General features: G+C 47.7%; 1 protein-coding gene across 1 annotated transcript in view; it reads left to right on the forward strand.

The window, feature by feature from the left end:
* Positions 1-4,274: 4,274 nt before the first annotated feature.
* PINX1 (PIN2 (TERF1) interacting telomerase inhibitor 1) overlaps positions 4,275-23,961 on the forward strand; it is a 52,550-nt gene continuing 32,863 nt past the window's right edge. Inside the window, exons 1-6 of the mRNA XM_053383766.1 lie at positions 4,275-4,377; positions 7,324-7,433; positions 9,594-9,686; positions 11,146-11,224; positions 13,319-13,411; positions 14,795-14,868. Coding sequence (XP_053239741.1) covers positions 4,359-4,377; positions 7,324-7,433; positions 9,594-9,686; positions 11,146-11,224; positions 13,319-13,411; positions 14,795-14,868 — 468 coding nt within the window. The 5' untranslated portion in view covers positions 4,275-4,358. The remainder of the gene's footprint in view (positions 4,378-7,323; positions 7,434-9,593; positions 9,687-11,145; positions 11,225-13,318; positions 13,412-14,794; positions 14,869-23,961) is intronic.

The raw sequence follows: 23,961 nt of genomic DNA on the forward strand, positions 1-23,961 counted from the left end.
GTAACAGCATTGGCCTGTGAGGCTTTGCAGTGGCGACAGGATTTGGCCACTGAAGCGGCAGTGGCCTGAGAGTCCTTACAACAGAGGCTTGTGGGGATGCACAGCAGCGATAGGAGGGGATGGCAGTAGCAGTATACTGCGAGGCCTTGCGGTGGTGATGGGAGATGGCGGCAATAGTAGTGGCTGCCTGCAGGGTCTCGTGGCTGATGATTTTTGTGCCACTGCTACCAGGCTGCCGCTGCTTCTCTCTCCACACCACACCCCGCATGTGACTCTGTCACTGCCGGGCGGCTGCCGCTTTCTGCCGCCTAGCTGCTTGCTGGCAGTCCCAGATTATTTGTACAGTCATGCCTCATGTTATGTTTGATTCATGTTACATTTTTTCAGGTTGTGTCCCATAGCAACCCGGAAGTACCGGGAAGGGTTACTTCTGGGTTTCACCACTTGCACATGCGCACAAGCGCTAAATCGTGCTTCACACATGCGCACAAGCACCAAATCGCACCTGTGGCGCTTCAGGTTGCGGGCTTTTCATGTTGCGAACGGGCCTCCGTAACGGATCCCGTTCGCAACCAGAGGTACCACTGTATTCACTATGAATCATCACTGTACTTTGGATTGTCCTTAATACCATCATTAAAGCTAAAGGTAAAGGGACCCCTGACCATTAGGTCCAGTCGTGGCCGACTCTGGGGTTGCGGCTCTCATCTCGCTTTATTGGCCGAGGGAGCTGGCGTACAGCTTCCAGGTCATGTGGCCAGCATGACTAAGCCGCTTCTGGCGAACCAGAGCAGTGCACGGAAACACCGTTTACCTTCCCGCCGGAGCAGTACCTATTTATCTACTTGCACTGGCATGCTTTTGAACTGCTGGGTTGGCAGGAGCAGGGACCGAGCAACAAGCGCGCACCCTGTCACAGGGATTTGAACCGCCGACCTTCTGATCGGCAAGTCTTAGGCTCTGTGGTTTAACCCACAGCGCCACCCATGTCCCTCCAATTTCTTTACACAATGCATAATTTTATGTACCTCTATCAGGTCCTCCCCTGATTCACTTTTCTAAACAAAAACACAAAAAAAATCACCCTGATCATTCCAGTTGTCCTTTTCCATACCTTTTCCAGCTCCACAATTTCTGTTTTGAGATGGGCTGACCAGAAGTGTAGGTAGCAACCCAAGCGCAGTCACACAATGGCGTTGCATAAGGGCATTATGATAACGGTATTTTTAGTTCCTTCCCCAGGTGAAATCCTTACTGGAGGATTTGCAAAATAAACCATGGAAAGAGAAGAAGGGAAATCATTGATATTTTAAGGATGTTTAAATGAGTATTTTAAATTGTAAAACAGAAAATTTAATAAACATTACATATATATATATGTCTCATTTGGATTCATTTTGGCTTGCCTGCTGCTGAAAGTGACCATGAGGTGATTGATAATATCATCATTTATCCGTTTTAGACCCTTAAGTAGTAGCAGTTACCATTGTCCTGTTCACCTCTGCATAGCTCCATCTCTATTATTGATATATTGCAATGTTTAGCTGGTGATATATCGTGATACTGAAAACCAGTTATCGCCCAGCCCTAATACAGGGCTGCCTTCAGATTTCTTCTAAAAGTTGTATAGTTACTTATTTCCTTTCCTCGGGGGTCGCATAACTCCATACCCTCCAACATTTTTCCTATGGAAAAGTGGGACATTCCAGAATCAAATCAGAAACCGGAATGGCTTCTATAAATCCAGGACTGTCCCTGGAAAATAGGTCTGTGATGTTAGGATCGCAGCAGAGAGCACCAATTTACCTTTAGTTCTCCAGTTCTTCTCAGTAGTTCCACAGAACTGGTGAGTATTTACTGATCGCACAATGCAAGGATGTGGGCTCATTGCTTACAGGCTAACAGATTGAGGTTGAATCCTGACAAGACAGAAGTACTGTTTTGGGGAGACAGGAGGCGGGCAGGTGTGGAGGACTCCCTGGTCCTCAATGGGGTAACTGTGCCCCTGAAGGACCAGGTGCGCAGCCTGGGAGTCATTTTGGACTCACAGCTGTCCATGGAGGCGCAGGTCAATTCTGTGTCCAGGGCAGCTGTCTACCAGCTCCACCTGGTATGCAGGCTAAGACCCTCCTTGCCCGCCGACTGTCTCACCAGAGTGGTGCATGCTCTGGTTATCTCCCGCTTGGACTACTGCAATGCGCTCTACGTGGGGCTACCTTTGAAGGTGACCCGGAAACTGCAATTAATCCAGAATGCGGCAGCTAGACTGGTGACTGGGAGTGGCCGCTGAGACCACATAACACCGGTCTTGAATGTAGGTCTTGAAAGACCTACATTGGCTCCCGGTAGGTTTCCGAGCACAATTCAAAGTGTTGGTGCTGACCTTTAAAGCCCTAAACGGCCTCGGTCCTGTATACCTGAAGGAGCGTCTCCACCCCCAACGTTCAGCCCAGAAACTGAGATTCAGCGCCGAGGGTCTTCTTATCTTTAAAAGACATCTGAAAGAAGCCCTGTTTAGGGAAGTTTTTAATATTTAATGCTGTATTGTTTTTAACACTCGATTGGGAGCCGCCCAGAGTGGCCGGGAAACTCAGCCAGATGAGAAGGGTATAAATAAAAAATTATTATTATTATACACACATAGGGAGCTCTCTAAATCATAAGATGTCAGGGAACACGCACCCACACAAATAATTTGTGCTAGGAAATGCCACTTGTCCAAAGGTCTCTGAAGCGGATGCAGCTGGAATGGTTAGAAGCAAACCCGTACCAGGAGCGGGGAACGCTGCACAGGAATTTTCTAGTCCAGCCAATCAGTGATCCAAGAGCTGCACAGCACTGACCTGAAAGAAGAGATGTCATGCAGAAAAGGCCACAGGGAAAATTGGAAGTTTTGAAGCATCTAGAGATGAGAGACTGCGCGATGTAGGAAATGAACATCAGAGATACTGGTAAATACTGTTCACATTTTTGCCAGCCTGGCTAGGGATCTGGCTGCCATTACCACGATTTGTGTTCCTGGCTGTCGCGCGTATCCTCTCTCCCAATCCAAGGTGTGTGAAGAAGGAAATCCCCTCTGCCTCCATCCCACCTGAGGTGTGGCTAAATGCTAAAATGATCTGCTAATATGCTGTGGTCACTTTCAAACCCTTTCCAGCCTCCTGGACAACATTCCGAGGTCACATGTGGGTGGAGGGCAAAGTGGAAAGCAAAAGTGGGTACAGCAACGAATGTCAATCTTACCTTTGTACATTAGGCTATGCTACAGATACAGATAAAGCTATGCACAGTGGTCTAAACCACTGAGCCTTTGGCTTGCCGATCAGAAGGTCGGTGGTTCAAATCCCTGCGACGGGGTGAGCTCCTGTTGCTTGGTCCCTGCTCCTGCCAACCTAGCAGTTCGAAAGCACATCAAAGTGCAAGTAGATAAATAGGTACTGCTCCGGCGGGAAGGTAAACGGCGTTTCCGTGCGCTGGTCTGGTTCTCCAGAAGTGGCTTAGTCATGCTGGCCACATGACCCAGAAGCTGTCTGCGGACAAACGCCAGTTCCCTCCGCGCCGCAACCCCAGAGTCATCCGCAACTGGACCCAACAGTCAGGGGTACCTTTAACTTTTCCTTTTTACAGATACCTCACACCTCTCACCTCCTACCAGGCAATCAAAAGGGATATTGAAAGCTCAAGGACACATTCCAGACAGGCAAAAACACTTTGGTGTTTGTTTGTTATACGTCCTGGGTTGCCTTGGGCAAGATAAAACGACTAAGAAATTAATAATAATAATAATATCCATCCAATCTAGTGCCCTGCATTCTGAACTGCAACGCTGGCCAACGAGATTGGCCTGGGAGCCACCGGGGAGGCGAGGCTTTGGTGAAAGTGCGAGCTTGACCAGTTGGATTTTCAGCTGCCCAGCTGAGAGCGAGCCAAGAGATAAGCTCTTGCATGGAGGTGCAGCGATGGAAGCGAAGCACCGCCCGCTGAATGCTAGCAGCGCAGCTGGAGGAAGAAGAGAAAGGTAAAGATCAGCCCGGTTGAACTCCAGCCTGTTGAGCAGCAGCAGCTTTGAAACCCCGCAGCCTAACGCTGCGGCCGTCTACGCTACTGCCTGCTCCGCACTCCGCGCAACAACGAGGGCGTAAGCGCCGCCGCCCTGTCCCCTCCCTCCTTCCCGCCATCCCCGGGCGGCTCTCGTTAAGCTTAGCGGCTCCCTAGTTCTTCCTTCCTCCGCTTTCTTCCAATCAGGCGCCCATTTAGTCGGCCGCGAGGCGCGCCCGGCCGGAGCTAGGCCCCAAACGGCGGCAGATTGGTCGTCATCACCGCGCAACAGTCTCTCTGGGAGGCCCCCTTCCCTAAAGATGGCGATGCTGGCAGAACGTGAGTATGAAACCGGCTGAAAGGACGGCAGGGAGAGGAATGAAGGCGCGGCGGAGCTCGCTCTTCGTCTCGCGGCCGTTGACGACGCCTCGTCCCGCCAGGAGGGCCCCGCTGTGCCCGGCTTCCCCCCACCCCACCCCGCCCACCCGAAAGGTCCCGCTCAGCCCCAGTCTCCTGCTCCCGACCGAGGACAGCCAGATGCCTCCGGGGCACAGCTGTCAACTTGTCCCTTTTCCTCATCATCAATCTTTATTACGGTCCAGAGACCCAACAAATCATTACAAAGCAATGCACATTCAGACCGCCTAGGTAAAGGTAAAGGGACCCCTGACCATTAGGACCGGTCGCGGACGACTCTGGGGTTGCGGCGCTCATCTCGCTTTATTGGCCAAGGGAGCCGGCGTACAACTCCCGGGTCATGTGGCCAGCATGACTAAGCTGCTTCTGGCAAACCAGAGCAGTGCACGGAACCGCCGTTTACCTTCCCGCCGGAGCAGTACCTATTTATCTACTTGCACTTTTACGTGCTTTCGAACTGCTAGGTGGGCAGGAGCAGGGACCGAGCAACGGAAGCTCACCCCGTCACGGGGATTCGAACCACCGACCTTCTGATCGGCAAGTCCTAGGCTCTGTGATTTAACCCGCAGCGCCACCCGCGTCCCTACCTCCAGGTTAAACAAGCATTTTGTTCAGACTTAAAGATAGGGATCATTGGTTCTTGCAACCACCCATAAAAACTTCGCCACTGCTAATGTTCTAGCGTTTGTCTGGTCTTCCAATAGGAACCTGACATAGTGAGCCTTTGATTTTCCCGGGAAAAGTACCAGCAAGGGTAATATCAGTTCCGCCCTGGCTTGCTCATATTTTGCACAGTGCAGCAAAATATGTTTTATAGAATCAATGTCTTGAGCACATGAGCAAAGTCTGTCCTAGCAGGGAATTCCTCTCAACCTGCCATCCAACACTGCAGAAGGAAAGACGTTTAGTCTGGCTTTGGTGAAAAGCCTGCGATAGTTTGGTACTGTCAGGTTTTTAATGTAAGATGTTAACTTAAAGACATGTCCATATTGTTCTCCTACTGCCAGCGGGTACTCCTACTTTCTTGCGAGTAATCCCATTCGGAATAAGTGAATTTCCCTTTTAAAAAGGGAAAAGTTGACAGCTATGCTTCCAAGTAGGGTTGCCACCTGCCCTGCATAACTCAGGACTGCCCCGTATTTCAGTGTAGAATACTGTGTGTCCTGTATTGAGACAAATTTTGTCCTGTATTTCAGGCAGGGTGGATGTGATTTAAATCAAAGCGATTTAAATCACTAGGCAGTAAGGCTTGATTTAATTTAATTTTTCATCTTCTTACAGAAATACATTCCTGTTGGTATAATTTTAATATTTACAACCAGATGAAGGTTTCATTTTTGGAATAATAACTTTTCAGAGTACAGTAGTACCTCGGGTTAAGTACTTAATTCATTCCGGAGGTCCGTTCTTAACCTGAAACTGTTCTTAACCTGAAGCACCACTTTAGCTAATGGGGCCTTCTGCTGCTGCTGCGCCGCCGGAGCACAATTTCTGTTCTCATCCTGAAGCAAAGTACTTACCTTAAGCACTATTTCTGGGTTAGCGGAGTCTGTAGCCTGAATCGTATGTAACCCGAGGGACCACTGTAGTTTTTATAGTTACAGTCTTGTTACGTTAGCTTCAGGTTATGTCTTTTCAGGTTGCGTCCCACAGTGACCCGGAAGTACCAGAAAGGGATACTTCTGGGTTTCGCCGCATGCGCACCACGCAAAATGACGTCATGCGCAGAAGCGGTGAATTGCGACCCGTGCATGTGCAGATGCGGGTTGCGTTCCTTTCAGGTTGCGAACGGGCCTCCGGAATGGATCCTGTTCGCAACCAGAGGTACCACTGTATATCAAAAACTACCAATTTGGTTATACTATTAGAAATACGTAGACAGATAATTATGAAATTATTGTTAACTGTTTATATCTGGACAACTTTTCTGCTATACTTTATTGGAAGGAGAAAAATAATCATTTCCTTAATAGCAATTTAAACGATTTATTTAACTAAAAAAATAACATTATAGCATATGTATCCATGCTTGTTAACTGATGTGGTTAAACTTTTTTTAAAAAAACAAAAACAAAACCCAACTTAGACTGAGTTTCAGCACACAGGAAAAGCTTAAAACAAATCCTTATTTCCTGATGAATAGCCTTTGGAATACAATGTAACTTAAATAGAAAACTATCTTTAGAAAGATTTTTTTTTCCTCCAAAAGCATTTATTTTAAAAGTCCAATTTAAATTTAAAAAAAATCAATTTAAATTTAAAAAATCCCATTTAAAGTGATGGATTGCTTTGGAATCACTTCAGCACCAGATTGGAAAAAATAAAAAAATAAAAATCGTTCACCAACTCCTCCCCCCACCCCATCCTGTCCTGTATTTTGCTAGAACAAAGGTGACAACCCAACTTCCAAGGTATATGTTAGAAGGAAACCGGGAAACAAGGGGCAAGTGGCTCATTGAGACCTGTGTTTTATGATGTGCTTTTTTGTGTATACTGCTCTGAGGTTTACGAGTCTGGTTTAAAATGATCCCTAAAAGTTAACAATTTTTCCCGACTTGCTGGCAAGCTGAATAGGAGCAGCCCATTCTTGTTGCAGGTTCTGTTCTTCTGGACACTCGTGTAAGAGGCTCTGCTGCCTATTCTTACTCTGCTTATTCGTTTGCTCTGCAGTGCCCTGGCCCCTGTGCGAATTTAAAAGCCTAGAGGCAGTTAGTGGAAGGGCTTCATGGAAGGAGAATGGTCTGTCAGTGTCCTTAAAGAAGCCAGTCCTGGCCAGGAGGGGAGAGGGAAGAGCAAGCCAGAGGGAAAATTTCTTTTCCAACTTTGGGGGCTTTGTTTAGCTTTTTTTCTCTCTCTCTCTCTTCTCAGCACGTAGGAAGCAGAAGTGGTCTGTGGATCCCCGGAACAGTGCTTGGAGTAAAGATGAATCAAAATTTGGCCAAAAGATGTTGGAAAAAATGGGGTGGTCAAAAGGCAAAGTAAGTCTGCAAAGCAAAAAAAATATATGAACGGTTCAGAGGTGTGTATCTGCCTTGTGCGAGCCAGAAGGAGATATGTGCTGAAATGGACAACGCTTCTGTCATAAGGAGAAGGGGTTACCCTGGGATTGTAGAGCCAGTCACCGAGACGTGACTGAGCACCTGATCAGTCCCCAGCCAAACCACTTGCAGCCTTCCTTCCCTAGTCTTCCAGCTCCTCAGATAGAAATTGTGTTTGTGGCAGCAGGGCAGGCTGCCCTGCTGCATGTTTGTCACCTGCTAAGCGGGTAACACAAACTGGTGAACTGTTCTTTCCTTCTCTGACACATGCACACACAGGTTTAATGAAATTTCAGCAGCTGGCATTGCTTTGTGTTTATAACTTTAGAAATGCATTTTTTTATATTGCATTTTTACACTGTTCACTGCTCCCAGCTCCCATGGGAGGAAGGTCACTATGGAAATGGAATCCATCAATTGAAGGGTAGCTAACTCTGGCTCCAGCCATCAACCAGGGGATTCAGGGCTGCTGGTTGATGTCTCTCTCTCTCTCTCTCTCTCTCTCTCTGTGTGTGTGTGTGTCTGTGTGTGTGTGTATATATATATATACACATACATATATATATATATACACACACACCGTATTTTTTGCTCTATAAGACTCACTTTTCTCCTCCTAAAAAGTAAGGGGAAATGTGTGTGCGTCTTATGGAGCAAATGCAGGCTGCGCAGCTATCCCAGAAGCCAGAACAGCAAGAGGGATTGCTGCTTTCACTGTGCAGCGATCCCTCTTGCTGTTCTGGCTTCTGAGATTCAAAATATTTTTTTTCTTGTTTTCCTCCTCCAAAAACTAGGTGCGTCTTGTGGTCTGGTGCGTCTTATAGAGCGAAAAATACGGTGTATATATACACACACACACACACAGTGGTACCTTGGGTTACATATGCTTCAGGTTACATACTGTCAGGGGCTCAGGAGCAGAAGCACAGGGGAGAGAGGAAATAGAGAGCGAAGGAGAGGAATCCGAGGGGAGCGTAGGGGAATATGGCAGTGACCCGAGAGATTCCATGAGCTTCTCCAGCGAATCAGAAGATTCCCAGAAGGGGGCGCCGATGGTGAGGGCAAGGGGGGTCCCAGGGGGGACGCACCAGAAGCAAGGGGCCAGCGGGGACTCCCAAGGCAGCAGCGGGGGATCAGGACCAGCTCCCCCACCAGAGCGCAGTGGGGGGGAAGAGTCACATGTGTCAGGACCAGCCTCTCCTCCAGCGGGGAGAGAAGATGAGTCAGGGCTAACCACGTCCCCATCGGAAAGTGGGGAAACGGACGGGAGGTCAGGTCCAGCTAGCCTCCCCGAAGGAGGGAGCAGTGACAGCAGTGTAACGGTCAGAAGGAAAGTGGGAGGCTGGGCGCGCACGCCAAGTTCAAATGTGCAGGCGCGCGGGACAGCAGAAAACCCGGATTGGGAGCCAGGTCCTAAAGCCCGACGGAGGGAGGGGGAAGAGTCAGGGGACTCAGCGTCAGAAGAGTCTAGGAAGGGCGAGACCCCGACGGGCAAGCGGACCCAGAGGAGGAAGGAACAGAGGAAGAGGTGGAGCAAGGCTAGAGTCTTAAACTGGTGTCAGGGGGGAGGAGATTCAGACAGAGCTTCGGCGGTCTAAAGTTTGAGACGTAGTGCTGCACGCTGCGGCTGTGGAAGTGAACTGAACTTCAAGAAAGACTTTTATACTAAACAACGAAGCAGCGTTGGTCTTCTGTGAGCTGGGACCTCGGGCAGCGCTGACACATACGCTTCAGGTTACAGACTCCGCTAACCCAGAAATAGTACCTCGGGTTAAGAACTTTGCTTCAGGATGAGAACAGAAATCGTGCGCCAGCAGTGCGGCAGCAGCAGGAGGCCCCATTAGCTAAAGTGGTGCTTCAGGTTAAGAACAGTTTCAGGTTAAGAACGGACCTCCGGAACGAATTCAGTACTTAACCTGAGGTACCACTGTATATGAGTTTGGAATGTGGTGTTATCACTGTTACAACCTGTTGCATGCCACCTTGGAAGGCACGCCATTGAATTGCAAGTTGGAAACCTTTTTGAGGCTGATAAAATAATTTGCAAGGTGCTTCAGCCTCCCTCAGCTGATTTCATTACTCTGCTTCTCTTTCTGCCAGGGGCTTGGAGCTCAGGAGCAAGGCAACACCGAACACGTCAAGGTCCAACTGAAGAACAACACTCTGGGCTTAGGAGCAGCTGCCAACCAAGAGGTGGGTGGAGTGAATGGAAACGAGGTCTCCATCTTCTCAGATCAGGCACAAGCATTCAAATTCGCATTTATCTGCCTATCTTGGAATTCATATTGCGAGTTTTCCGTTCTCTGCAGAGCTCCAGATCCTCAGGGTTTGCAGAAGGGGAATCAACCCTGTAAAAATGAGCAGATATGCAGACGGGCTTGATTTGTATTTAAAGTTCATGGAAAGAGACTGACTAGTTCTTGTTTTGGGTTTGCACTGAATAATTTCGATTTTTGCGCAAGTGCAGTCTGTCCTTTGGAATTGAATTAGATCACTTGTCATTTTAGCAACTAGACAACAACTCTTTTCTAGCATCATACCAAGCCCAAGATTACAATTAAGGAATTATCGTTTAGTGTGATATCTCAGTTGACCACCCAGTCATCTGCCAATTTGGTTATGAAATGATGATGGCAGCAACACTCCTGAAGACCAGTTGCTGGAAACCACAGGAGGGGCGAGTTGCTCTTGTGCTTGTGTCCTGCTTGTGGGTTTACCTTTGTAGCACCTGCTTCACCATTGTGAGAATGGGATGCTTGACTAGATCAACATTCTTCTTGTTGTGTCGTTTAGTTGTGTCCGACTCTTCGTGACCCCCTGGACCAGAGCACGCCAGGCACTCCTGTCTTCCACTGCCTCCCGCAGTTTGGTCAAACTCATGCTGGTAGCTTCGAGAACACTATCCCACCATCTCGTCCTCTGTCGTCCCCTTCTCCTTGTGCCCTCCATCTTTCCCAACATCAGGGTCTTTCCCAGGGAGTCTTCTCTTCTCATGAGGTGGCCAAAGTCTTGGAGCCTCAGCTTCAGGATCTGTCCTTCCAGTGAGCACTCAGGGCTGATTTCCTTCAGAATGGAGAGGTTTGATCTTCTTGCAGTCCATGGGACTCTCAAGAGTCTCCTCCAGCACCAGAATTCAAAAGCATCAATTCTCCAGCTATCAGCCTTCTTTATGGTCCAGCTTCATGGATGACTGCCTTGCTGTGGCGAAGTGGCTTGAATAACTCAGAGAAGCTATGAGCTATGCCATGCAGGGCCACCCAAGATGGACAGGTCATAGTGGAGAGTTTTGACCAAACATGATCCACCTGGAGCAGGAACTGGCAAGCCACTCCAGTATCCCTGCCAAGAAAACTCCATGGACAAAGACAACAGATCACCATTAGCCTGATCAAACAGAGCTGTAATCACTTTGTTAGTCATGTCTGCCAGTCTGGTACCTGCAAGCAGTCTGGTACCAGAGGCCTTCTCTGGTGCTTGTAGGGTCCCCTCTTCCCCCCCAAGAAAGGCTTAAGAGAGACATATTGTAGCCGGTGGATTAGGCTGTGATGTGTATTTGGTTGTGAGTCTGTGTGGTGCCCACAACAGTTTTCCTGGTTTGCAAAGAAAACTGAACCCCCAAAGACTGGTGACCCTCTTGTGTGATATTTTGCAGGACAACTGGATCGCCCACCAGGATGACTTCAACCAGCTTCTGGCAGAGCTGAACAACTGCCATGGACAAGACACCCCAGGTACAGAAGTGAGCTATGAAAGGGCTCTGTGACTTGTTCCCATCGAAGCAGCTACCAAATAAACGTATGCTATGCAATCCTTGGCCACACGAGGGCACTGCTGCCACTTGTGTGATTAAAATTGAAACCACAAACTACACCAGTGACCAAAATTGTGGAAACCTTTTGGGGAAAGTACATTTGCGAGGTTTGATGGCTCATAACACCTGATTGGCTCTCTAAAAACTCATGCTGATTGGCTACATTCAAATGAAGGAAAGCTACTGCAAATCAACCTAAGCAAGTTTGCTTCCTTTTTCTGGTTTTTTGGCTATAACTTTTGATAGAATATAGATAATTAAACAAACTTTGTTGCATCACATTGTTCATTAAATTATATTTCCATTAATATATAATTTTACGCTATTAATAAAAAAAAAAGTGGTGTTATGAGCCATCAAACCTCAGAAATACACTTTTCCCAAAAGGTTTCCACAATTTTGGCCATTAGTGTACACATAGTCTGCCAAACAGAATGAGAGGAGTGTATTGCTGAAGGTGTGTGGGAGCAACTTTTTAAAAATATTGACATTGCATTAAAAAAATCTAAAGAAATAAAGTAATAAAGAAAAAAGATGGGAAGGTGGTAAGGAGACTAAAGTAGTGTATAATAAAATAAAAACAATTACAAAAATTCAGTGAATATACTCCCATACATTCTTATACAAACTGATATGTTATTATCCAAATATATATGTAGATGTTAATATCCTACTACATTCTATACAAACTCCTTCCAAACGTTGTCATATTTATCCAAACAAAGTCTATATCTCTAAGCAGTCCATTCATAAGTTGCAAGCATTGTCCTATTATCAATCCATTGATAAATGGTATCATACATGTATATTCTTCCAGTTCATCAGTATCAGACTCTTAGCCACCATTAGGGCATGTAGAATCTATTTTTTGTTGTCCCGGGAGTGACTTGAGTTGTGCCTCACTTCCTAGGCTTCAGTTTTAGGAACATTGGAAGCTGCCTTATACTGAATCAGGCCATTGGCCCATCTTGCTCAGTTTTATCTACACACTGACACTCAGCTGCTGTCCAGGGTTTAGGCAACGAGTCTCCCCCAGCCCTACCCGGAGATGTCAGGATTTGAACTCAGAACCTGGATGCAAGGCAGATGCTCTGACACAGAGCTCTGGCCCTTCCCCATAGACTAGTTTAGACCAGCCCTTGAACCACACAACACATAGCTGAGACATTGACTGACAGGCAGCAGGCTTGGGATGAGCAAAAGGGGGGAAAATTATTGCACAACGGTGTACTAATTACAGAATTCTGCAGGCTAGATCACAAATTGGTGTGAATCAAAGGAAGAACAGCCATTTCATCCCTGCTAGAATTTACCAGGGGCGCAATGCAGAAGTTAAGCCTTTAAAGCCCTAAACGGCCCTGCTCCTGTATACCTGAAGGAGCGTCTTCACCCCCATCATTCAGCCCGGACACTGAGGTCCAGCGCCAAGGGCCTTCTGGCGGTTCCCTCGCTGTGAGAAGCCAAGTTACAGGGAACCAGGCAGAGAGGGCCTTCTCGGTGGTGGTGCCCGCCCTGTGGAACGCCCTCTCATCAGATGTCAAAGGGATAAACAACTACCAGACTTTTAGAAGACATCTGAAGGCAGCCCTGTTTAGGGAATCTTTTAATGTCTAATAAGTTACTGTATTTTAGTGTTTTGCTGGAAGCCGCCCAGAGTGGCTGGGGAAACCCAGCCAGATGGGCGGGGTATAAATATATTATTATATAATATATAAATATATTATTATAAATAAATTATTATTATTAAGCCCTTTGCTGCTGAAGTTAACGTGGGAATCGTAGAATTGTGGAGAGTTCTCAAGGCTCATCTAGTCTATCCTGCCGCAATGCAGGGATCGCTGCTAAGGAATCCCTGCCTGCCAGCCGTTCAACTTCTGTTTAAAGACCTCCAGTAAAGGAAAGTGTTTAAAGCAGGAAGTGTGAGGAGGGTCTCTCAGATCAGAAACTGAGTGAGATTCTGCAGAAGGCAGCACACGTCTTTGCCTCATACAGCAACTTCTGCTTGTGTTTCCAGAGGCCGTGTCCAAGGAGGAGAAAAGAACCTTTAGCCTGGAGGAGAAATCTAAGAGTGCCCGGAAACGAGTTCATTATGTGAAATTTGCCAAAGGTAAGGGAGAAAGCAAAAGGAGAACAAAACCAGATCACCAGTCATCTCCTGGATACAGCAACTGCTTGCAATCAGGGATGCGAGTTTCCTGGGGAAAGTCGAATCGGGGGCTTGTTTGTTTTCTGGGAAATTTCCCCAGGCTTTAAAAATCAGTTGGGATTCAGTAGAGCATGTTTTAACCTCTGTTTAGTAAGCATAAGTCTGCCCTGTTCATGGTATGTCCTGTAGGCTGCAAAGTTTTTTGCTTTTGCGACTTAAATGTGCTTTAAACCTTACTCAGAACTTAACTTGGATATTACTTTTATCAGTAAACTCAGTGTTTATAAGACAACTCAGCAGCACATATTTCCTTTAAATTGCTTAAATGTGAAGATAAAAGATTTGAAGGCAGTTAACGTTCTAATTCAGCTCTGCTAAGGAGATGTGCATTAGATAAATTGAGAGATTTCTTAGGTAAATCAAGTTATCAGTGGATGGGGAGTTAATTACAACATTGAAACTACCCAGTTGAATTCGTATCATTCATTATGTTACTATATAAATTAGAGGCAGCCAATGTGATGCCTTCCAGATGTTACTGGACTACAACTCCCATCAACCCTTGCCAGTACAGCTGATGGTCAGGAACGATGGGAGTTGTAGTCTCATCTCCTCTGGTGGTAACCATGTTGCCTACTCGTGATTTAAAGGTTTTGAAATGGAACATAGTTGTTTCCAGTGCTTAGATCAGGGGTCAGAAAACTTTTTCAGCAGGGGGCCGGTCCACTGTCCCTCAGACCTTGTGGGGGGATGGACTATATTTTGGAGTGGGGAGAAAGAATGAATTCCTTTGCGCCACAAATAACCCAGAGATGCATTTTAAATAAAAGCACACATTCTACTCATGTAAAAACACGCTGCTTCCCAGACCGTCCATGGGCCGGATTTAGAAGGCAATTTGGCCGGATCCGGCCCCCGGGCCTTGGTTTGCCTATCCATGGCTTAGATCAACAGTGCTGGCCACACTTAAAATTCATTGCTGTTATTTAACACTGGCAATTTGCCTAAAATTCTCTTAGTGCCGTACATATATTAAAGATATGGTAGTCCCCATCTGCTGGCTCTCAGTCAAATAAGACACAACACGAGAGGAAAGGACAATGAGGAGGGAAGAGGAAAGCAAGTGCTGGAGCAGCTGCTCCTTCGGCTAGTAGCCTTCGCTAGTCCTCTGCTCCATGAATTTGTGCAGTCATCTTTTAAAGCCATCCAAGTTGGTAGCCATCACTGTATCCTGTGGGAGAGAGTTCCACAGTCCTTTCCTTGTTCTGAATCCTCCAGCACTCAGCTGTGTTGGATGCCTGTGAGTTCTAGTGTCATGATAGTGCCTCTTTTGTTTCACCCCAGGAAAAGATCTCTCCTTCCGAAGCGAAGATGACCTGTCTTGCATTTTTGGGAAACGGCAAGCCAAGAAAACACAGGTATGGGACTCGTTTTGATTTCCCCCTCCTTTCACCTGCACTCGGTCTAGTTGCAAGTTGTCTTTCTCTGTGTACAAAATCCACATTAGGGTGACCAGGTCATCTGGACAAACTTGGCTTGCAATCCTATTTCTGCCCTTTGCTCCTTGGAGGAAAGTGAGGGGTGTAAATCTAATCGATCGATCAATAAAATAACAACAATAATATAACACACATTGGGATGTACATTTCATTGCACATGATAGGACCTAGAGTAAGTATGCATATCATTGCACTGTTAAGTGGCATTGGCATGTTAAATCAGTTGCACACAGAAACACACACACCCCTCTGCTGTGCATTGACCAGGCATAGACACACTGACCCCCCCCCCATTGGAATAAATAAAGACACAGGACACCAGAATTTAAGGTTAATGGGCGAAAAATGGCCACAACTTTATTGGTTACAGGTAAGAGTGGTATTTGCTTTAGGCATTGGTCCTATCAGACTACCCGGCAGAACCGGAAGGGGTTAACACCAACAGGGGGAGCCCCCGAGATGCACATCCCTAGGCGCTCCCCGAGGGGTCACCGCTTGGGAGTGCGCTTTAGGCCCTAGCCTCCATAGGTTTCGGACGAGGCAACGCCCCCCGGAATCCTTTATCGGACTACCCCTAAATATTTGGGGGAGGTGATGGCACTCCTCCCTCTCAACTCATCAGCATAATTATACCCCTACCGATGCCTAACCACCAAAATCAGTTGTGATGTTTTGCTACGAGGTAGGCGAAAAAACCAAATGGCTTTAAAAACAATGCCAATTAGCCAAGTGGAAAAGCTCCTACCAGGCCCCTTGCGGCGACCAACCGAGGTCCATAGCAAAGTCAGAGGGAAACCTAGAGGGTGGGTGGGTATTCCCCTGATCGCGCGGGGCTGCAGCCAGCCCCGTGCGGATGATGGTGAGCGTGCGCCTGCAACCCCCCCCCCTCCTGATGTCGGGAGTGGCTTTGTAAAACTGTAATTTGAAAAATCAAATAATTTTTTTTAAAAACCCTTCCAAAATTTGGAATGAAAATGCACTGAAACCAGATTAAAGCACGCACCAGCTTTCTATAAACACCTGGGTCGGCTTGCCTAAGCAAACGTGTTTCCAACAGGCACCGAAAAGAGCACAGTGAACCTACCTGCCTGATATCAATCAGCGGGGAGTTCCAAAGCGTAGGTGGTGCCGCACTAAAAGTTCTTAGAAATGGGTGTTATGTGGCACTCGTAACAGCGCCAGTTCTTCTGACTGAAGTAGCCGATTGGGCGTATGGGGTAAGGCAATCTTGCAGGTACGCTGGTCCAAAGTTATTAAGGGCTTTATGCGGCCGTCTTTCAACTCTGAACGGCCCCAGCACCCCGGGGAGGCATCGTAGCCCCTATAGAGAGCACCATGTTGACTACCCCTGCGTTGAGCTATTCATAGTACCGCGTGGAGCAGCTCTTTCTGATGCAGGTACCATTTCCATCGCGATGGAATTTGGAGCTGTCGTGCTGGTGTAAATCAAATCCATGGTTGCAACATTAGCAGCGAGATTGCGATGAGTCACCTGTGGAAACTGTCACCGGTTGATAGGTCTAGATCGAGATCTAGGCCAGATTAATTTTCCTTTTTCCAATGCAGGATAAATTGTGTGTGTGTGTGTGTGTGTGTCGCTTATGTTTGGGAGTTGAACCAGCGTATCTGACCTGATCCATAAAAAAAATATTCAGCTTCCTGGAATCGGCTGCTGGCTTGGGTGCCTTTGGAAATGGGGATTAGGCAGGTTCGCAGAGGAGGTGTCACGACAAGCCGATCTGCAGCAAAACATGGCCGTGTGGAGTTTCCCAGTTCTGGCTTCCAGCCAGCCATGCCCTGCTCCAGGAAACTCCGTTCTGTTACGACTCTTGCCTGCCTGCCCCCGCAACCCCCAGTTTTCCTGCCCCACCTCTCAAGAAATACCAGTCCGTGCCCACTGAATTTTCTCAGAACTCACTGGGCTAATCTGGAGTTCCTCCTCCCTTGTTTTCTATTTCTGAGAAAGCTTTAAACTCCGCTCCACCCCTGAGCACATTTGATGGCTCCCAAGCCTGATAATAACTTCCTAGTCCAAGTTTGTTACAGCTAATAACACCAAGCTTGCAGGTTCGATCCCTGCTGCATATTCCTGCATTGCAAGGGGTTGGACTAAATGATCCGCAGGCTCCCTTCCAACTCTTAAAATTCTGTGATTCCTCCTGTGTGGACAGTGCAGGAGGTGTTTCGGGAGAAGCACTCGCTACCTCTTTCCCCCAGATGTGGGTCTCTCGTTTCCGTTCCTTGGAAACTTGGCACCAAACAGAGAGACTGGTTATGAAGCCCTGGAGCACATCAGTTTCGGACCTGAAAGAGCGAGGGATCGCTGGCTTTGAGTGTCCCCGTATCTCTTCCGGCCGAGATAGGAAGAGTCCTGGTGTACATCAGGAACTGGGGTTCTTCTGACAGAAGGAGGCTCACCAGGGCTTCAGCCATCTCTGCGTTCGCTCTCTGGTCGCCTTGGGCGAACAGCTCACCGCTACCAATAGCAACTGCAACCCAAGCCTCTGGCTGGGACATCTTCAGCCTCAGAGCTTCCCCGCGGTCTCAGCTCCTATATCCTTGAAAGACTGCGATAACCGAGGGATTCATATTTTCTCTCTCTCTCTTTCCTTTTTTTCTCCGTCGCTTATCCAGCAGCTGCTTAGCCGGTGACACAACACTGACATCTCCCGCTATCTCGCTCCCAGCCCGTTGGGAAGCAGGCATGTCAAAACTGACCCTAACCAGTGATGCTTTTGCTTTTGGGGAGAGTTCGGGAGAGAAAAGTCAGCCATGGAGAATCGGGTTTTCTTCTCTAAAGGACCATCTGCAGCAGGAACAGACTATTCCCCCAGCCTTGGCCAACTGGGTGCCCTTCGTGGTTGTGCTGATTGGCATCATAGTCCCAAACCAGAGAGAGAGAACAGGCATAAGAGAGCCTGCAGGATCAGGCCAGTGGCCCTTCTAGCACAGCATCCTGTTCTCACAGCGGCCAACCAGATTCTTGCAGCAAACCCACAATCAGGATTCGGGCACAAGAGCAACTCTCCCCTCCTGCAGTTTCCAACAACAGGGATACAGAAGCTTTGTTGCCTCTCAGCTGTAGAGGCAGAACGTAGCCATAATGTTCTGTTTGGTAGCCCTTGCTAGCCCTCTGTGGATTTCTCAGATTTTCTGTGGCAGTGAGTTCCCTAGTTCATCTGCACAACCTCTGGGTAGCACCAGGTTGGCAAAAGCTGGAGTATAACACCTAGAGCCTCTCCCTTCCAGCAGGGGGCGCTAACTCTCCAGTCCCTTCACAGAGATGGGTTTGTTAAGTATTCCCAGCTTCCAGGGGTTTGCGGTGAATTTCTTTGTGGGGGGAACAGCTCATGAAGGGTTGTTGTTTAGTCGTGTCCGACTCTTCGTGACCCCATAGAGCAGAGCACGCCAGGCACTTCTGTCTTCCACTGCCTCCCGCAGTTTGGTCAAACTCATGCTGGTAGCTTCGAGAACACTGTTCCACCATCTTGTCCTCTGTCCTCCCCTTCTCCTTGTGCCCTCCATCTTTCCCAACATCAGGGTCTTTTCCAGGGAGTCTTCTCTTCTCATGCAGTGGCCAAAGTCTTGGAGCCTCAGCTTCAGGATCCGTTCTTCCAGTGAGCACTCAGGGCTGATTTCCTTAAGGATGGAGAGGTTTGATCTTCTTGCAGTCCATGGGACTCTCAAGAGTCTCCTCCAGCACCAGAATTCAAAAGCATCCATTCTTCGGCGATCAGCCTTCTTTGTGGTCCAGCTCTCACTTCCATACATCACTACTGGGAAAACCATAGCTTTTACTATACGGACCTTTGTTGGCAAGGGGATGTCTCTGCTTTTTAAGATGCAGATCTAGGTTTGTCAATGCTTTCTCCCAAGGAGCAGGCGTCTTTTAATTTCATGACTGCTGTCACGAAGGGTAGTTCCCTAGTTTAACAGTGCACTGCGTGAATAAGTCCTTTTCTCTGTGCTGAACCTTCCAGCATTCAGCTTCATAGGAGCCCAGGCCCTCCAGGATAGTAATAATAATAATAATAATAATAATAATAATAATAATAATAATAATTATTATTATTATTATTATTATTATTATTATTATTATTTATACCCCGCCCATCTGGCTGAGTTTCCCCAGCCACTCTGGGCAGCTCCCAATCAAGTGGATATCATGGAATCATAGAGTTGGAAGGGCCAGTGTTGTCCAACCCACCGCAATTCTGGAATCCCAACTTCTCAGTTCATCAGGAACCGCCCCTGGCTGCTTGCAGGAAAACTCCTGAGAGGCAGGGTGGCATTGGGGTTGCAGAGCATCTGGGGGTCCAGGGCTCAAACCTTCAGTCTCCCAGGAAGCTCAGTGGGCAACGCTGGACCTCTTGGTACCTTTCAGTCCGAGCCTACCCCACAGGGTTGTACTGATGATAAAATAGGGGCAGGGGGTTAACAGCTTTGTTAGTTAATTAAATAACCACAAGGTTAATTGCACATGGGCAAGATACGTACACCGGAGAGAAATAAAAATGTGGTTTGGGGACCAGGAACAGATGGTCACCACATTTCTTTTATTTTTATTTATTTATTCAATTTATACACCGGCGGGTGGCGCTGTGGCTTAAACCACAGAGCCTACGACTGCCAATAAGAAGGTCGGTGGTTCGAATCCCCGCGACGGGGTGAGCTCCCGTTGCTCAGTCCCAGCTCCTGCCAACCTAGCAGTTTGAAAGCACGTCAAAGTGCAAGTAGATAAATAGGTACCGCTCTGGCGGGAAGGTAAATGGCGTTTCCGTGCGCTGCTCTGGTTCGCCAGAAGCGGCTTAGTCCTGCTGGCCACATGACCCGGAAGCTGTACGTCGGCTCCCTCGGCCAATAAAGCGAGATGAGTGCCGCAACCCCAGAATCGGTCACGACTGGACCTAATAGGGGTCCCTTTACCTTTATCTTTACCTTTACACCGCCCTATACCCGGAGGTGTCAGGGCGGTTCACAAACAAAGACCACAACGTATAAAACCAAACCAAAAACAATAACCCAATAACACCCCCCCCCAAAAAAAGAACCACATTCAATAAGATCAACTAAAGGCCTGGTTAAAAAGGAACGTTTTTGCCTGGCACCTAAAAGCCTGTAATGAAGTCGCCAGGCGAACTTCCCTGGGGAGCGCATTCCAGAGATGGGGAGCCACTGCAGAGAAGGCCCTGCTCTCATGTTGCTACCCTCTCAAGGAGACGACACGTGAAGGAGGACCTTGGAAGATGATCTCACGGTCCGGGTAGGTTCATATAGGAAGTGGCGGTCCCTGATGATGATTCTCTGGCGTTCTTACGATCCCAGTTCTTAACTGCTGGGATAAATAACTTGGGATTCACTCTTTTAGCTGACTCCCAAGTCTTTCCCTACAAAGGCAAATCTTCCTGTTCTTTCTCCCTCCCCCCCATCTCGAGGGGGCTTAAGGCCAGCCAAGTATCATCCCATCGTTGACTTCCGTTCCTGTCCCAGTGCCATGTAACACACACACACACCCCAGCTGCCACCCCTCTTTTCTCTCCACCACCGCTAGCAAACGTCAGGCCTCATTCCGGTCTGAGAACTTGCTTCCTTCGAGAGAAATCGTGAGGCTGAATGAAGTTGTCATTAGTAAGCTCTGTTGGGGGGGGCTGTATTCCTCCCCCCTTTTTCCTTTTTATATTTTCTATCTCAAAACAATAGCTGTCTATCCAAGCGGACCTAAATAGGAAACGTCGACACCTATTCCTGCCGCTTCTACGGGAGACAATGAAGCAATTGAAAATATTGATTGGCAATTAGACGTGTCTCTCCAGAGACCTCTGCCTCAAAAAGCCCAGAGCTCTCCTTGAACTTGGGACTGGGAATTTCCTTACATGGCTCCCCCTCTGTTTAGACCTCCTGGCTTGGAAGGGAGGAAAACACATGGCGTTAGTTCCTCTCTGGTTGGACTTCCTTGACCCCACCCATTGCACGCTCTCTCTCTCGTGTGTGTGTGAATATGCACAGACATGAACATGCATATGTAATATATTAATTTCTCCTCCGTTCCTCCTTCCTCCGTCCAGCTGTGTTTCCTGACAAAAGGCCTTATCACTTGCGAAAAGTGTTCCTGGAAGAGATGTAGGATTTGGGGGACAAGCTGTGGGTCAGAACTGACTAAACGTAATCCCGGCATTGTCTTGCAGCGAGAGGAAAGTGCCTGTTCACAGGGACATGTTAAAATAAGGAGTCAGGGCTCTGGCTTGCCAACAGACGCACCTGCCTCTTTCTTTCTTTCTTTCTTTCTTTCTTTCTTTCTTTCTTTCTTTCGTCCCTCCTTGCCATATGATCCTCGATTGGGAACCGCTTTCCTCTCAAGCACGTGGTCAGCCTGCGTGGAAAAGTGACCCGTCTGATCCCTTCCCTTCTTTAGTCATGTTGAGTGGGCATTTTTCCGGATGACACTCTCTCATCTTAAGGCAATTTCCTGATTACAAACACATTTTCTCGCTCAGGTTTCCTCTCCTGACTCACGTTTCCTGGTGGTTGTCGTAGGCATCAAGCAGGGACTCATAGATTCGTAAGAGTTGGAAGGGACCCTGGGGGGTCATCTAGTCCAACCGCCTGCCCAAACGCAAGGCTCAAACCCACAACCCTGAGATTAAGATTACAGTGGTACCCCACTAGACGAATGCCCCGCTAAACGAAAAACGCGCAAGACGAAAGGGCTTTCCGACATTTTTTCTGCTTCGCAAGACGTTTTTTTCTATGGGGCTTACTCGCAAAACGAATTTTTTTCCGTGGTCTCCCTTTTTTTTTTGCCTTTTCTGAAAGGCGCTAAGCTCCTTATCTCTAAATTGCCACTTATCCGCTAATCCGCTAAGCGCTAAAAGCCGCTAAGCCGCTTATCAGCTGTTTTACCGCTTATCAGCTGATCGGCTGATAGCGGAGCTCCGCAAGACGAAAATCCCTGCAAGACGAAGGCTCCCGCAGAACGGATTATTTTCGTCTTGCGGGGCACCACTGTAGTTTTCTTTTTTAAAGAAAATGAAATTAAAAATATGTATGCATATATAAAGGTGCACTCAGTCAACCAAGCGCTGTGAGCCCTGCCAGTTTGATTAACTGGTGGTGTTTGAAGAGGCAAGGAGGCTCATAAAACCACTTCATGTGGGAACTTCCTACTAACTTCGCTTAATGAAACAAACAGGAAGCCAGCCAACTCCTTACAATAACCAATTAAAGGATGGAAATATATATGTTTACATGTTGTCTCTTATGTGTGTTGCCTGTTAAGTGTATGTGAGCCTGTTCCTTGTGCCTCTGTCATTTTAGAAATGTTTAAGGGGTTTGTGTTTAAAATTGGCCACAACATCCACAGACTGCCTTTCTTAAGTGTGCGTAGTTTAAAACTGCAAGCTTGCTCCAAGTTTTAGTTTAAAGAAACCATGTTGGACCTGATCAACTTAAACATGGCATGTTTTTAAGACTGGGAGCCGCCCAGAGTGGCTGGGGAAACTCAGCCAGATGGGCGGGATATAGATAATGTTGTTGTTGTTTAGTCGTTTAGTCGTGTCCGACTCTTCGTGACCCCATGGACCAGAGCACGCCAGGCACCTCTGTCCTCCACTACCTCCCGCAGTTTGGTCAAACTCATGCTGGTAACCTCGAAAACACTATCCAACCATCTCGTCCTCTGTCGTCCCCTTCTCCTTGTGCCCTCCATCTTTCCCAGCATCAGTGTCTTCTCCAGGGAGTCTTCTCTTCTCCTGAGGTGGCCAAAGTCTTGGAGCCTCAGCTTCACGATCTGTCCTTCCAGTGAGCACTCAGGGCTGATTTCCTTAAGAATGGATGCGTTTGATCTTCTTGCAGTCCATGGGACTCTCAAGAGTCTTCTCCAGCACCATAATTCAAAAGCATCAATTCTTCGGCGATCAGCCTTCTTTATGGTCCAGCTCTCGCATTATTGTTATTATTGTTTTATAAGAGTCCCATGCTCTACCAACTGAGCTACCCCAGCTGACGGTCGTGGGGGACATTCCATTTGGCAGTGCATCAGCCATTGTGGGCTTGAAGCAATCGACTGTATTCCCTGAGGACTAGAAAGCTGCCTTCGTTTTGGTTTTGGTTTTCCGTCGGCTCTGTGGAGCTGGATAGCATCAAAAGGCCACAAGATCCACCACGGGGTGTAGAGCATTGGTCTTATTGCTCCAAGATGGGTCACGACAGCAACACTACCCCCCTCCCAATATACCGTATTTTTTGCTCTATAAGACACACTTTTCCCCTCCTAAAAAGTAAGGGGAAATGTGTGTGCGTCTTATGGAGCGAATGCAGGCTGCGCAGCTATCCCAGAAGCCAGAACAGCAAGAGGGATTGCTGCTTTCATAGAATCATAGAGTTGGAAGAGACCACAAGGGCCATCGAGTCCAACCCCCTGCCAAGCAGGAAACACCATCAGAGCACTCCTGACATATGGTTGTCAAGCCTCTGCTTAAAGACCTCCAAAGACCTCCAAAGAAGGAGACTCCACCACACTCCTTGGCAGCAAATTCCACTGTCGAGCAGCTTTTACTGTCAGGAAGTTCTTCCTAATGTTTAGGTGGAATCTTCTTTCTTGTAGTTTGGAACCATTGCTCCGTGTCCGCTTCTCTGGAGCAGCAGAAAACCTTTCTCCCTCCTCTATGTGACATCCTTTTATATATTTGAACATGGCTATCATATCACCCCTTAACCTCCTCATCTCCAGGCTAAACATGCCCAGCTCCCTTAGCCGTTCCTCATAAGGCATCGTTTCCAGGCCTTTGACCATTTTGGTTGCCCTCCTCTGGACACGTTCCAGTTTGTCAGTGTCCTGTGCAGCGATCCCTCTTGCTGTTCTGGCTTCTGGGATTAGGAATATTTTTTTTCTTGTTTTCCTCCTCCAAAAACTTGGTGTGTCTTATGGCTGGGTGCGTCTTATAGGGCGGAAAATGCGGTATATGGTGAAGGGTTAAGAAATTAACCCCCAAATGCACGCTTGGGGTTCATGTC

This window comes from Podarcis raffonei, chromosome 3, assembly GCF_027172205.1.
Source record: "Podarcis raffonei isolate rPodRaf1 chromosome 3, rPodRaf1.pri, whole genome shotgun sequence".
Taxonomy (NCBI): domain Eukaryota; kingdom Metazoa; phylum Chordata; class Lepidosauria; order Squamata; family Lacertidae; genus Podarcis; species Podarcis raffonei.